General features: G+C 46.9%; 1 protein-coding gene across 2 annotated transcripts in view; it reads left to right on the top strand.

The window, feature by feature from the left end:
* The window catches only part of LOC126543881 (E3 ubiquitin-protein ligase MARCHF6), a 170,886-nt gene that overhangs the window by 85,400 nt on the left and 69,192 nt on the right, over positions 1–16,294 (top strand). For both annotated transcript variants that reach the window (XM_050191013.2, XM_055061931.1), the window contains exon 11: positions 5,725–5,783. In XM_050191013.2, coding sequence (XP_050046970.1) covers positions 5,725–5,783 — 59 coding nt within the window. The remainder of the gene's footprint in view (positions 1–5,724; positions 5,784–16,294) is intronic.

Here is a 16,294-nt window from a genome sequence, read left to right as displayed (position 1 = left end):
TTGCGAGCATCGTGTTTTGATTTTTGGCAATTCTGATCGTCCGAAGTGGCGCGGCGGGCCAACTGACGACATTCTTCAGCTTGTCTTGTGGTGTCCAAGATTGGCAGTCATTCTGATGGGTCTGGGTGGTCGGGTAGAATGGCATTGATTGTATGAGAAGGATGACGGCCATAAAGAAGGTAGAAGGGGGAGAAACCGGTAGTGGCTTGCGTTGCGGTATTGTAGGTGTAGGTGACGAATGGAAGAACTAGGCCCCAATTGGAATGGTTGGATGCGATGTACATTGCGAGCATGTCACCAAGGGTGTGATTAAAGCGTTCTGTGGCACCATTGGTTTGCGGGTGATAGGTGGTGCATGTGCGATGAACAATAGCTCATTCAGCAAGCAATTTTTCAATGACTTTAGACAGGAAGGCGCAGCCTCGGTCACTGAGGAGTTCACGAGGGCCTCCATGATTAACCACAAAATGGCACAGTATAGAAGTGGCGGTTTCCTGCACTGTCGCAGGTGAAAGGACAGCAGTCTCTGCATAGCGTGTTAAGTGGTCAACAGCAACTATAATCCACCAGTCGCCAGACGTGGTCAAGGGAAGTGGATCATATAGATGGACACTGACACGATCAGATGGTTGAGATGGGCATGGCAGAGGTTGGAGTTCACCGGCTGGGAGGTGCAGCAGAGATTTGCATTGCTGACATTCATGGCAAGAGCGGACAAAGTCTGAACGAAGGTGTACATCCCCTGCCAGTAGTAGCGGTGCCAAAGTCGCTCACATGTCTTGAAAACGCCAGTGTGGCCACACTGGGGGTCCGAGTGGAACGAGGAACAGATCTCTCATCTCATGGCTCTCGGGATGACGAGCAACCACGTACGTCCCTCTGGTGCATAGTTGCATTGGTATAGGAGCTTATCATGAATCGCAAAATGAGTAACTTGGCGTCGAAGTGTTCCAAGAGGCCAAAACTATTGAGGTATCCGAGAGAAGGTCGAAAAGGGATGCAATCCAGGGGTCATTGTGTTGTTTGGCAGCAATAGCAACAAAGTCAAGAGATGACAACGTGCACTCACAGGGGGACTCGTGATTGGCCTCTAGCAAGAGTGGTGAGTGGGAAAGAGCATCAGTGTCGGTATGCTTCTGCCTGGAACAGTACACGACACATATGTCGTACTCCTGGATTCGCAGGGCCCAGCGAGCGAGGCGGCCAGATGGGTCTTTTAAATTCGAAAGCTAACATAGCACTTAAGGCAGAAAGCTGGGCTATTTGGTGGTTATTCGTATAAGGGGACATCGCACTAGCACGTAAAAAAGGACACTGACAGGAACGGGAAAAAGGTGTGTCTTTTTCATGTTCCTATCCGTCTCCTTTTTATGCACTAGTGCGATGTCCCCTTATACGAATGACCACCAACTAGCCCAGCTTTCTATCTTAAAGGGAAGCTGAAACACTTTTCGAAAGAAATGAGTTTCTTGCAGCATTCTACAGTTTTGAGTCCACAGAACACGAATATCTCGTTTAAAAAGGGCGGAAACAAATGCAAGCCGCTGTTTTTTGCAAGAAAACGCGCACCAGCGCCTCAGGGCATCGCGTGGACGCCGCTGTTGCCCGTGATTGGTCGGGTCCGCTGTGACGTCATTCACGGGGATCGCCGGTCGGCGCCGCTGCTTCAGAGCGTAGCACGCTGTTCTGTGCTGGCTTCACAGCTGAGTTGTAAGCATTATGGAACGTTCGTTCTCGCTGTCTTGGACAGCTTGTATCTTTGCCGTACATGTTCGAATCGACAGCCGATGCAGAATACGATGGCGGCAACGGCGATGTTGAGTGTGCCAACAGCGAGTGCGATGTGTGTACTTTCTCGCGCGATGGAAGTCTTAGCTGGTACGTATGTTTTTTCATGTAGCTGCACGTTCCAATGACGGGAGTAAAAACGTGCTAAAGTGTCACTGGGAACTTGCTGCTGGAAGAATGCCGAAGCACTAACTCTTCATTAGATTGTAAACACGGGTGCAATTCCGCGATGTCGAGTACCTTACCGCTGCTTGTCTAAAGTTACGTGTTTTTTTGCTGTTGATACACTATCGCGAACATAAGTGCCGCGTTTGGCTACTTCAAACTCTTCAACATTATCTTCCTGTGTCACACTGGCTGCTTCAAACTCTTCGATTGGTGATTGTAGTGGAACAGGTTCATCAGGGCCTCGGTTCTCAAGGAGCTCTGCTAGAACCTGAAAGAGTGCAAGGCATGGAGGTCATGAATTTCAGCATATTATGTATATCAGCAAACATGACAACAGTTGGATTACCTACAGTAATTGAAATACCTTTTTCAGTAATTTATGTGATGGATTAGTTGTCTAGTGATTTAGTAATGCGAATTATTTGGTGTCTGTAATTTCATGGCTAAAGTAATTTATTAATTACATTAAATATGCGCCAGTAAGTTGTGTACGGTGCCAGAACGTTGGTAGTGTCGTGAGGTGTCGTGGAGGAACATGGGGGGGAGGGCATGAAATGTTGGCAAGTGTATGTTACCTTGAAGAAAGGTTGGCGTCCCTTTAAACTTTGCTTTTTGCTTCTTGTATGCATGAAAACTTTTTGGAAGCAATCGTAAAGTAATACCATTTTTGAAAGCGGTAATCGGTAATGTAATTCAAATCGATGATTGTAATAAGAAAGTAATGAGTAATGTAATATAATTACTTTCAAATAATAATTTTGCCATGCGTGATGCATAGCTAGTTCTCTAGGTACAAAGGCAAGGAAAATGTTTTGTCCAGCAGCGATGCCTGTATTGGGCTAGACCATGTCAAATGCTGACAAGTTCAATATCTCACAACGTTACTTCATTATTTGAGCCTGTTCGCCTTGCCACGGGCGCGGCTGTGCCGACGCTCGTTTTTGCGGCATTTCGCTGCTGGTAGCAATGTGTGAGTGCGAAATCTGCAGAGCGAAGCTTTTACACGCCGAGTTCAACTACTCTAACGCGAGCATGAAAATATTTCCGTAACGCCTCATGTGTGATTTAACACGAATGCTGAACGGTTTAACCTGCGGGCACCGCGTGGTAGGACGAATAACAAATATCACTAAATGCGCAAGCGTACCCCCGGCCAGTTATTTAACCATATCAAAACAGCGCCGAACAAACAGCCTTAGTACAGTGTTCCGTGACAAAGCTGAGTGGCAAAACAAGATGAAAACGGCAAGCACTTTGCAAGTATGTCCATATTCCCGGCTGTGCCTCCACCTCGCTTCGTCATAGGCGGCGGTAAGGCCGTTTGTTCGACACTCAGGTGATCACCTGTTCGACACTCAGGTGATCACCTGATCACGCTCAGGTGATCACTCAGGTGATCATGTAATTGGGGAATGTTTCATCCTTGTCCTGTGCGCGTGTAGCTCAGAGTTTTTGGATGGCGGGACGGTTAAATACCTTTGTAAAAGGCGCCTTGAATGTATACTACGTTCGGAAATCCGCCTCATGGTTCTTGAACCAGAGATTGGCCACGCCTGCGAGATAGAAAACGATGTTGGTTAGCTTAGTCGAGTCATCCCATTTATTATGAGTGCTCACCCGCTCGTAGGACGCAAGCCAGTCTTCAATGTCGTTGTCGTCCATCCCGCTGAAGATGGTAGGATCCCGCTAGTGAATAGAGCCAGTGCAGGGAACAGGCGGTGACGGGAGCGTCTGCTGGTCGGCGTCTGGCATGGCGGAAGGTAGCATCCGAATGCAGAGTTCCAGGATGGTAGAGTTGAAAGGGACCCGGCACCTCCACGAAATATAAAGGAGGTTTACAGTACAGTTTCTAAGCTCGAGCATCTGCGGCACGCGATGCTGTCGGCAATTTTGCTGCCTATGTCCAGGCATTCTTCTTCATTATAACATAATCAATGGCTCAGATCGTCGCAGCCACGTATGAAGTAGCTTTAAATGCCTGCCAGTACACTAATTAGGCATCTTGGTGCTTGTACTGTGCTAGGAGAAGGCGGGTGTGTTTGTGTATAGCCTGTGACAGTGGCTCCTTTGCACTCTTGGTATGTTTCATCGCAATACATTGATATTGCTTATGCTTGACCGCCGTTTAACACAGCTGTATTGCGGCGAAGCTGACTTTCTGGAGCCAGTATTACGTAATGTTCTTAGATTTTTGTAGTGCTTTCCGCGCTTTGACACTATCGCCGAGGATAACGAAGGTGGAGTTGATGCCATTGCTGACAGCGGTGAATGCTTTAAATGAAAAATATGGCACCAAACAACAGGAAGCTTGATTGCGAACAGGGAAGCAGGTAGATCTAACATTAACGCAAGTTGACTACTACAGCTGCCAGCAGATTGGCGTGTGAGAGTGCTAGTTCAAGGCTGCGAGGTAATCAAAATGGTGGCGGTGGTGGTTTTCATTAATGCCATTTTGGGGTCACTGCAAAAAGTCTGAAAAATGGAATGGCGAAGTGTTTCCGCATCTGAAATTTCAAACATCCTTATACATTGGCTCTATGACGTGGCAGTGCCATGAAGACGTACAAATTATTATGCATGTCCAAAAAAAAATCGGTCATTGACTGTATTGAATGAATTCGACTTGCAAAATGAAACCTTGACAGTGTGAATATATCTGGGATAGTTGAGGCAGGGGGGAAGGTAGTTAATGAAAATGTATGAGAAGCAGCTAGATTATGAAACTAATTATTTGCATTATAGTGGAGGTTTCAAATGTAGTGCATGGCACATTCACAATCTGATGTAGACAACTTGTGCATGGTTGTCTGTATGCGTACATACAGTAAATTAATTTTGATTAGCTTAGTTGCTTTGATTAAAAAAGGATTCAGAATTTTAAGAATCTTCTACAGACTAGAGGGTTTCTGCAGAGCACTTCAAATTGACCCTTAATGTTCACAAAAGTATCTTGCTATGAAATCAGAGCATTTATATACAACCATAAACATTGTTTTAGAATTTTAGGCATTTTTATGATGGGAGTGGTAGAATAGTTCGTAAGCTAGTAGTCAGAATTCTTTTTTTTTTTTATCACATCAGTTTCCCACCGAGTTCATATCTTCAGTTGTTCTAGGAAACTGTATTTTGAAAATATTTGTTGTATGGTGATGCGGCCTATTCTTCGATGAATTATTTCTGCATGAAACTGCATAATGAGGGAGGCGCAGGTAAGTGTATTGTTAAACAAATTGTATCGTACTAAATTGAATTACAGAAGTTTAAGGTGCACTAGGGTGACTGACCAAGATGTTAAAGGAACATTCGACTGGTTGTTTTAGAGCACTCCAACGTTAAAGACAGCTTAATAATCTTACCTGTAGAAGTTTTAAAGCTGTATTACTAAATACGCTGTTTAAAGTGCGTTGCAAGGTAAGTGGGTGTTGCAGTGATAATTTAGCTTTATTATTGTCATTGAAACGCACTTATTCGCACTAAAGCTTAGTTACATTACATGACCTTCGTAGCACTTCCTGAAAGACGACCAGTCGAATGTGCCATAACATCTTTATTTCTGCTAACACATTTGAATTAGGTGGAATCATAAAGGTAATGTTCTCTTACCTGCATGTACGGGAAGTTTATTCTTATGGGTGAAGCTTCAAGTAAGGTTCGATGGCAGTAGTGCTGACATCCTGTGCCTTTGAGGCAATGGCAGCTCTTGTTTACTAAGTACAAGTTATTGAACTGAAATTTCTTATATGCATAATCTGCTTTGTTTCTATGCAGCCTTTTGTCCATACCATATTGGACAATTTGCCATCATGGGTTTCCGGCTAAAGAGCTATGTAAGTTTTCTCTGGATGCATGACTATGTGTCTTTGTGGGAGCATGTTTTATATATGCTTCACTGTGTGTGGTTAGCTGGGTATTGCTTTTTCCAGGCACAAAATGCCATCTAAATGCCATCTACATGCTTTACTATTTCCTATCAATAATGAGTGAAGCCAAGAGCAACACAGTTGTTGCATGGGAAATAATTTTATTTAGTATGATACTTTCCCCATAATATTGTACCATTTATGTTGTCAAAATGCTTTTGATTAAGGAGACTGAACAGAATAAAGGATGAGAGTGGAATATGTGTACTATACAAAAGCTAAAAGAGGTGCTCATCACAGGGCATATGCATGCTCACATTGAGGTTTCCGTTAAGTTTTTCGGAGCTCATTATTCAGTGTTCCCATACATAGACACTGATTTCATGGCTACTCTTCTGTTCACATGCAGGCAGAGCATGGCTAGCAGTACACACAAACCTCGTTTTATTGACATTGGATGTAAGGAAATAATGGATATAATGAAATAAATGAAATTCCTCTTGAAATTCCTATAGAGATCCATGTATTTAAAACTTTGTTTTAATGAGGTGAAATCGTCCTGCCAATGAATATAACGAACTAGATTCGTCTCTGAAACCAAAAATACCCGATCGTTACACACTGAGTACATTGCTTTATGCAGGGTTCGATGTTAATTCTCCGCACGCGCATTTTAGAACTCCTGCACCCACACGTCGAATACGCCGTTGAGCAACACTGGTCTTTCTCAGCGCCGCACTACTGTAGCTTTGTGTAGCTGTCGACCTGCGCAAATGCAGCGGCTCGCTATCACACTTCTCCAATGACCTCTCCCCCTTGCGCGTGCCTGGCTTAGGGTGCCTCGATAACACGCTTGAGGTGTCGCTGACATCGAGGCACCCTAGCCTGGCTGTGCGAGCTGCGCCGCCGCCATGCTTTGTGGCTACATGCGATGGTGTGAAAGATTAAAAAATAAGTGCATTCACTTCTACAGCCTGGTGCGCTGCGCAGGCAGGCACAGTTGGACGTGGCCTCCAAGGTCTCCTTGGCACAATCTTGTGAGTTGTGCGTAAGCCTGTGCGAGTCGCGCCAGTGCAAAAAATTGGTGCATTCACTTCTCTCTCTCTCTACGGCAGGCCGTACAGGCAGCCGCAGCTGGGCCTTGCCTTCGAGATCTCCTCGTAACAATCTCGGGGGGTCACGGCTAGGTTGTGCATTCCCTTCTCCCTCAGTCTGCAGCGGGCTGCACGGGCTGGCAGCTGAGCATGGCATCCGAGATTGCATTGACAACGGTGCAATCTCTGAGGCCACGAGCTGGCAGAGCCCCGCCGGCATGACGAAGTTCGCTCGCCTCCATGATCACACAGCGGAGCACTTTGTTGTGTGCCATGTACGTGCTGCACGACCGCGACGAGCCAAGTGGAAAGCGAGCGTGAACAACAATCACATTGATTTAGAACGCAGCTATCTAAAGGCTACCTTAGTAACTTGCAAGAATACCTTAGTAACTTGTGATTCGCTGATGATATGGCCTTGCTTAGTAACTCAGGGGACCAATTGCAAGGCATGCTCACTGGCCTGGACAGGCAAAGCAGAAGGGTGGGTCTAAAAATTTATCAGCAGAAAACTAAAGTAATGTTTAACCGTCTCGGAAGAGAACAGCAATTTACGATAGGTAGCGAAGCACTGGAAGGGGTAAGGGAATACATCTACTTAGGACAGTGTGATGACCCACTTATGGGGGCAAAGGTTCGTGTACTCAAAAGGTTCTGACGGTTCTCTTAGGCGGAGCCTCCGAGAACCCAATTGAGGACAAAGCCGTTCGTTTCGAACACACACACAAACGCTTAATGGAACTAAAGAAGGCTAAAAAATAAATAGAAGAAAATAGCAAACATAAAAGAAACACTCAAATACACATCAAGACACACATTTGGGGCTAGTATGGAGCTAAGTAGTGCGCGAGTCCAGGCTTGCCACGACGGCAGGGACACACCACAGTCTCGACGCGGCGACAAGCTGACGAAAGGAGTGGCGCCAGTCTCACCAAAGGTCGTGGTGTACGTTGGTTGACCGGGCGACCGGAGCTGGCCAGCTCTGGTCGGGAGAAGTAAACCAGGCGGCTTGGTGGCACGAGCAGACGGCGGCGGCGTTCTGGCCGGGCAGCTGAGTGTAGAGCTCGGGCCCGTAGCCCGACTGCTCTTGTCCTGCCCACGGGCACAGAAGCTCGAATGCCGACCTCGGGCAGCAGGCAGCACGACAGACGGGGGCGGCGTTCTGGCCGGGCAGCTGGCGTAGAACTCGGGCCCGTAGCCCGACTGTTCTCGTGCTGCCCACGGGCGCAGAAGTTCACCAGCCTTGAGGAGCTGGCGGCACGCTCAGGTAGACGGGCGACGCACAGGAACAGGTTGGCAGGAGGCTCCGGTCGGGTGAAGTCCTGGTGGCTCGGGTCCGGAACCCAACGGCCGGTCTTCAACGCCCGCTCTGGTGGAGGACCTCCTCCTGCCATCGCTTCCTGGGACTCTCCTGGCGTCTCCCTTGCGTCTCCTTGCGTGTCCTCCGCGTCTCCCTCCTTCTGCCAGCGCACCATGCTTTTTCTTCTCTCTGGCCGATTAGGCATTCTCGGATTGGCTGCCTGACGCCCCGTGGTCTTTTCTAATTGGTTGCTTTTCTTCTTTTTGTTGTTTTTCATGCGCCGCGCGTTCTTGGGCCAGACGCTCTTCGGCGTCATTGTTTTCCTTCTTCCAGCATGGAATCCGTCTCGGCGCGCGCACTCCTTGTCGTCTGCTCCTGACCGTCCCGATCACCGCACCATGTCGCGCACCACACATCACAGACAGGTAGTGACTGCGGATCCGGATCATGAGATTGAAATAATCAGAAGAATAAGAATGGGCTGGGGTGCGTTTGGCAGGCATTCTCAGATCATGAACAGCAGGTTGCCATTATCCCTCAAGAGAAAAGCTTTTAGTTCTGCCGTGGAATATTACCAGAAAACTCAGCCCAGCTGTGCGCCATCTCGCATTGCCTAGCAACCACTTGTGAGAGCACTGAGCCACGTAACCTCCTTGTACCCCACGTGCATAGGGTGAAGTCGTGACGTCACAGGCGAGTAAAAGCTTGGAACAGCCGGCGTGGTGACACACCTCTCGCCTCCTTTACTCCGTGTGTATATGCTGTTGCCATGGGAAGACCGAAGAAAGTCCGGACGCCCAAAGAAGAAGCGGCTTACTAGGAAGAGCGCCATACTGCCAAGTGAGAATCGATGTGTCGCCGCCGAGCTGATCCGGAACACTGCGCCAAAGCTGCGGCTGAGAAGAGCCGACGCTGAGTCGAGGATCCCGAGTTTCAGTCCAGGGAACACAAAAGTCAGCGCCTGAATGCTCGACGTCGCCGAGCGACTGCTGGAAAACTTCCAGCGTCAAGCCCACCGAGACAACAACTTAGCAAAACGTAACTGAATCGAGGATCCAGAGTTTCAGTCCAGTGAACACGAAAGTCGGCACCTGAATGCTCGACGTCGCCGAGCGACTGCTGGAAAACTTCCAGCGTCAAGCCCACCGAGACAACAACTTAGCAAAACGTAACTGAATCGAGGATCCAGAGTTTCAGTCCAGTGAACACGAAAGTCGGCACCTGAATGCTCGATGTCGCCGAGCGACTGCTCGAAAACTTCCAGCATCAAGCCCACCGAGACAACTTAGCAAAACCTAACGTAACCTCGCAAAACCTACAAACAACTTCGGCAAGCCACGTAAACACTACGTGATCACAAGCTCCGCTGTTGACTCCAGTCTTGCACGACTAGTGCAAGCTGCACAAATTTTTTAAGAAAAGTTGGTTTAAAGGGGCACTGGAGAGAAACAGTAAATCAGTTTAGACTGATGAAAGTATTCTTTCAGAATAATGTTTTGGTAAATCTTGTGGTAACAAGTTGATTATTAGAAAAAAAGTGAAGGTCAAAGTTCAGTTTTAAAATTTTTGCACCGAAACCCAAATGTTGGTATGACGGTGTGATACTGCGGATTGCAGAGCACATTTTCAAGTTTAGCCTCTTGTGGTTTAGTAAAGGTTCTTGAAACTTGCCAAGTTTAGTCAATGGCTCCTGTAATATACAATGTATTTTGTTTTTGCATCTTTTCTGCCTTACCAAGCATCCTCTCATGGTTAGGACAGCTTTTCTTGGCATTGTATAAGGGTAACTTACTGATACAGCTCAAAATATTTTTCTCTTTGGTGTTCCTTTAATGACTCATGATTGGATGCATAATGTGCTCAGCTCTGAGCATTGATTGCAAATCTGAAGAGGTTTGAATCGGAGTTTGATATAGCAAGGCTGGCGCACACTGGAGCCAACGAAGGAATGCTCTTTATTCCAGAGCGTGTGCGCTCATATAGCTTTTGCCGAGACACTGGCGGCGTTTCCGAGACGCTAGCGGCGTTTCCGAGACGCTAGCGGCGATTCCGAGACACTGGTGGTACGATGACACGACACTCCCCCCCCCCCTCTTTTCTTCTTTAATTATAACCCCAACACTCTGGCTGCCGATGCCTTCTTGTGCTTCTCGGGATAGTGATGGACCTGGGTGATTCTGTGTTGTCAATGCCTGGTTCGTCGAGTTCGGGGGATTGGGATGGAGTCGCTTCAGGTGTATGGCAAGCAGGGCCCTTTCTTGTGCCGTTGCTGGCTCCTGCTGTCTGTCTCCGACAGATGGAGCCGATGCAGGCGAGTCAGATTCCGTTAGAGGGAGTGTCTGCCGAGTTCTTGGGAATGGCACAGGAAGAGGAATCACGGGCTGCTCAGGAACAGGAAACGCTGCCTCTACCAGGTGGTCTGCGTGAACGAACCGCTTTTTGTTTTGTATGTTCACAACATAAGTCGCAGATTCGTCTGACGATGATACCAATAATCCATGCCGGTTCACCTGGTCTAGTTCCCTTCACCCGCACTGTGTAACCTTCTTTGAACTCACGCTAGTGGGCAGCAGGCTGCTGGACGTGCCGTCGCTCGTCTTTCTCCAAACAGTTGTGAAGCTCGGGGTGCAGCATGGTTAGCCGTGTCCTTGGAGGAACGTGTTCTTAGAGCCGTGTCCATGATAGGAACAGTTCGACCGGGGTTTTTCCGGTTGCTGCACACGGGTTGTTTCTGTAGTGGAAAAGGAACTTGTCGACCCGATGTTGAATAGATTTGGAAACTCCCACTCGCTCTTCATCCTTCAACTGTTTTTCCAGGTTTCTTTTCACGGTCTGAACAAGGCGTTCAGCAGCTCCATTAGACGCCGGATGTGAAGGTGGTGTCGTCTTGGGGTGGATTCCGTTTGATGAGAGGAGAACTGCGAACTCTGATGACACGAACTGTGGGCTGTTGTTGGTGACAACTTCTTCTGGTAGGCCAAAAGCTGCGAAAATAGTTCGTAGTTTTTCCACCATTTCGGCTGCATTTGTGACAGACATGCAGATGACATCTACCCATCTCGAGTAAGTGTGCACAAGAACAAGCAACCAATGAGGTTTGCAGTACGCGAAGCCAAGGCGAATTCTCTGCCACCGTCATGTCAGCCAATGCCATGCACTGATAGGAAGGCATGGCACAGCATTTTGAGTTAATTGGCTACTTGTGCATTCCCTCACTGTTTTTTCAATGTCCTCAGTTTTCTTAGGCCACCAGGCGTGACTTCGCGCAAGTATTTTCATGTGAGTCTCTCCTGGGTGCCCCTTGTGCAAAAGTTTCAGTACCAAGCATTTCAGCAGATTTTGTATGAGCACCCTGTTGCGCCATGTGATACAGTCATTGTCAACAGATAGCTCATAACGCCTTGCAAAGTACGGCATGAACGCTTCTCCGGTTACTCTTGAAAGCCATCCGTGCCGTGTGTACAGCAGTACTTTCGACAAGACTCGGTCACGGCTGGTTTCTTTGCAAATCTTATCAGCTGATGCCGGCAGCTCGTCAGTCACTGAAAAGAATTGGACGTAGTCGCTGACGTCATTCATGCTTTTCAGTGGAATGCACGACAATGCGTCTGTGCTTGCCACTGCGTTGCCTCTGTGGTATTGCCACGTGTAGTTATAGGCTGCAAGCAAAAGCATCCATCTTTGCCTGCGGGCTGCTCCTGATGTAGATATTGGTTTATCATGTCCGAGCAACCCTTTCAGAGGCAGATGGTCCGAGAAAATAATAAATTCATGGCCAAAAATGTACTTGTAAAAGCGTTTTCTCCCAAAGACAGCAGCCAATGCCTCTTTTTCTAGGTGTGAATAACCCATTTCTGCTTTGGTCAGGGTGCGCGAAGCGTATGCTATCGGCTTTTCGTGGCCGTTCACAACATGATAAAGAACCGCTCCTACTCTGTAGGTAGATACATCTACCACTAATCCTATTGGTTTGGAGGGATCGTAGAAGGTCAAAATGTTGTCGCTTATCAGCCATTGCTTGCTTTCTTGGAAGCAGCATTCTTCCTTACCTGACCAATGACAGCTTTGATCCTTTTTCAGTAGGTTGTACAGTGGGTTCTGCTTAACAGACATGTTCGGAATGAATTTGGCATAAAAAGTAAGCATGCCAAGGTAGGCTTTTAGTTCCGTCTGGTTTGTGGGTGCTGGAGCGCTTTTGACAGCATTAACCTTCTCTTTGCAAGGGTGCATGCCCGAGTTTTCAATAACGTGGCCTAAATACTTCACAGAGGGTTGGAAAAACTTACATTTGTCTTGCATTACTCCAAGTCTGTGGAGCTGAAACCTTGTGAGCACAGCCCCAACCCGATTCTGGCATTCCTCGATAGATGCTCTGGCTATGAGGACGTCATCCAGGTAACTCACGACTCCTTCCAGTCCCTTCAGCATCTCGTCCATAACAGACTGAAAAATATCTGGGGCACTTGAAATGCCGTACGGCATGCACAGACACTTGAACAAGCCAAGATGGGTGTTAATAGTAAGCAACTTCCGCGAATTCGCTTGCACTGGCAGCTGCCGATATGCCGTGGTTAAATCAAGCACTGTAAAGACTTTTCCCCCAATCAGTACTGCAAAAATATCCTCTACGAGTGGTAATGGGTAGTGTTCAGTTTTTATGAAAGGGTTTAACGGGACTATAGTCTCCGCGTAATCTCACCTTGTGCTCAGGCTTTAGGACGACTACAAGTGGTGTGGCCCAGTCACTCTGCATGACTGGCTGCAAGATCCCTCTGTGTTTGTGTGCGAGCAATTTCTGTTCAACGATATTTTTCAGTGGTTAGGGAACAGGACGAGCTTTGCAGAAGACTGAACAAGCCTCTTCTTTCAAAACTATTTTCGCTTCATAGCCCTTTATCAAACCAACTTGCGGGCTGAAAATGTCCGGGTACTTCTGCAGCAGGAGTTTTACTTTTTCCTCTGCTTCCATATTGAAAACATGCTTCCAGTTCAATTTGGGCTGCACAAGCCAGTCGCGCCCCAGTAGGCATGGTTGAGTTGCAGGAAGGACAATCACTGGCAAAGTTTTCTTTTGAGCTTCATACTCGGCACTACATGTGTCTGTTCTGTCATGTCGAGCGGCATGCCACCGTAACTTTTCAGTTCGAGAACGCACTTTGTCAGACCTGGCTTCCGAGGTAGTTGAGTGTAAATCTGCTCGCTGATAATAGATACGGCTGCAGCAGTATCTATATGCATGCTCACAGGTTGACCCACGATTTTCACTTCTACCAGATAGGGTCTCTGAATTTGCTTGTTTAGATCAACTTGAAAAAGGTGCAAGTGATCTGGCTCGATCTGTACCTCGAGTGCATTAACAGCTTTGCCATTTTTCTTCATGAAAACCTTTGCTAAATGGCCTACTTTCTTGCACCAGTGACATCGTGCCTTACAATATTTGCAATCATTTGTGTCGTGCTTGTCCCCACATCTGTAGCAATTTCCGCCAAGACAGAAACCTTGTGGTGTGCTTGCCCTAGGTTTTTGTTGTGGACGGCCTTTCTTACTGACAGCGTGGATGGCTTCGTCCATTTGCAGATTTCCATTGGACGGTCAGAAGCTCGACTCTCTTTCAGCGAGTTCTGCTGCTTTCGCCAAGTTGCACGCTGTTTCGAAGTTGAGCTCATTTCTCTTGAGCAACGTTGCTTGAATGGCCGGGTTTCAGAGCCCCACAAGAAAGCGGTCACGTAGCGCAATGTCCAGAAAAGTCCCTAACGTGCACTTGGCAGCCATGTGCCTTAGTTCAGTGGAAAACGCTGAGACGGACTCCATATCGAGCTGGTGCCGGCGATTAAACTTGAACCTCTCAACTATTACTTGGCTACCCGGCGTGTAGTGCTCCTTCAAGACGTTAACCATGTCCTCGAATGACTTGTCCTCCCCTGTAGCAGGCAACAGCAGGTCCTTGAGGGTCTTGTACGGCCGTTTTCAGAAGGCAGTGATGAAAGCGGATTTCTTCCAAGTTGCTGTCTTGAATTTGCATGACTTTCCAGTAATGGTTGAAACGCTCTACATACGAGTTGAAGTCTTCGTCACCGCCTTCGACGTAGGAATTGAATTCCCAAAATTTCGACATGTTCAGTCACTCTACCCACCTCGCTTCGCTCGGTGCCAATGGTAGCCAGACAGGCGCTGCTCACAGGCGCGATCCCATCCTTGTCGCCAGGTGATATAGCAAGGCTGACGCACACTGGAGCCAATGAAGGAATGCTCTTTATTCCAGGGCGTGTGCGATTATATAGCTTTTGCTGAGATGCTGGCGGCGTTTCCAAGACGCTAGCGGTGCTTCTGAAACGCTGTTGGTGCGATGACACTACAGAGTTCACATTGAATGTGGTCAAAGGGACACTAAATGCAAATACTAAGTCGGTGTGGACTGTTTGAATACCATTCCAGAAACTTCGCAATGCTTGTTTTGTGCCAAGAAGAGACTTAGTTTACGAGAAAATTGCATCTGAAGGGTTTGAATACCTTTTTCAAAATTCATATCTCCCGCCACCCAACCGGGGGAGTGGTGACGTTGCACACGCCATCACCACCCTTTGCTTCCCTTGGTGAGTAAAATGGCACTCGACAGACAGCGGCACCGAGCCAAGACAGTGCGGTGGCTTTGCCACTGCAGCTGCTTTTTAGTCAAGTGGCATATAAACCATTCGGGCATCTCGCGACATGACATGGAAGTTGAATTCTCTGCTACTTGCAGTTTGTGCAAGTTTAGCGAGCAAGCAAAACCAGCGCAGCACTACGCGATAATGAAGCTTCTGAAACGCGAAAGCGTGAGCGGCGCAGAGTCGAGTGAAAACGAAACCTTTCGACCACCCGCATCATTGTCAAGGGTAATTTCAATGAGTTCTATCTTCTAAAAATGAGATAGAACTAGACAAGTAGAATTTTATTTCATCTTATAATACAATACAAGGATATTTTTTGCAACGAGGGGTTGAGTACTAGTGACAGAATTTAACTGAGGAGTGCTTTCGTCATCAGGCAAGTACTTGAATGTCCTGGGGAAGTCTCTATGTCCAGCATTTGCCTCAATTTCTCGATTATTGAGGCTCTGTTCGCAATAACATTGATGCCTTAGCGATTCTTGAGCACTAATCTATTACTTTCGCTTAACTTAATCATACTTCATGACCACTTCTGATAACCGTAACTCAAGTTTCAAGTGTAGTGATGATTTGTTATATTCAAAATATGCCTCACTAATATTCTTCTGGGGCTGAGGAATGTTGAGTAGAGTTGTGTGAAATGTATCTGAAGATGCAGCAGAGCCAGAAGTATGAAGTTGCAAGGTGTTTTAAAATGGCTAAAGAGAACTACAATGAGCTAATTTGGGATTGCTAACTTGAAAAGCTGTGCATAAATGTGCACATAGAAGTGCATTCATATGCCAGAGCTGTTGCATATGGAGCAATTTTTCTTTATAGCTGTTGCTAGTGTAGCTGCAAAATTTACATGGCTGTAGTTCACACTCTTTAAATTCTACTTTTATATAGGCCACTTTAAAACCAGCTCAAGTAATAGCAAAGTGGAATTGCATGTCCAATTGCTTAAGTTGCAACAATGCAGCTGGGGTAGTACTTTAACTGCTAGAATAATGACAGTAATGGTACTAGTGGACAAGAGTGGGTGCTTATCATATGCTGTCTCATGGCACTGCTCATATGCTGTCTCGTGGCACTGCTGATACAGTTTCATTGGAAGCCTATGCTTGGAAGTGAGGTTATGCTTGGCAGCATAACCTCACTGACATAGTTATGCATATGGCTAAGCATGAAGGTGGTGGCACTGATCATTAATGCATACAGGATGTCCCAGCCAACTTTAGCCAGAGTTTTAAAAATATGCAATGCACTCTAAGACAATGCAACCAAATGCATGTTGCGGACTATTGTATAGAGTAAGTCAAACTATTTTTTGTATTCTACTTAATTGCATAAATAGTCAAGATTAATTAACCAACTTCTGAAGCAATGAAGTTATGCAAAATATTCCAACTAGAAAGTTGTAGAGCAGTTTGCAAAACATCCGATTGAACAGTG

Source organism: Dermacentor andersoni, chromosome 1 (assembly GCF_023375885.2).
Source record: "Dermacentor andersoni chromosome 1, qqDerAnde1_hic_scaffold, whole genome shotgun sequence".
NCBI lineage: Eukaryota > Metazoa > Arthropoda > Arachnida > Ixodida > Ixodidae > Dermacentor > Dermacentor andersoni.
The sequence above is the reverse complement of the archived record's forward strand: the minus strand, read 5'-3'. Positions and strand labels throughout refer to the sequence as shown.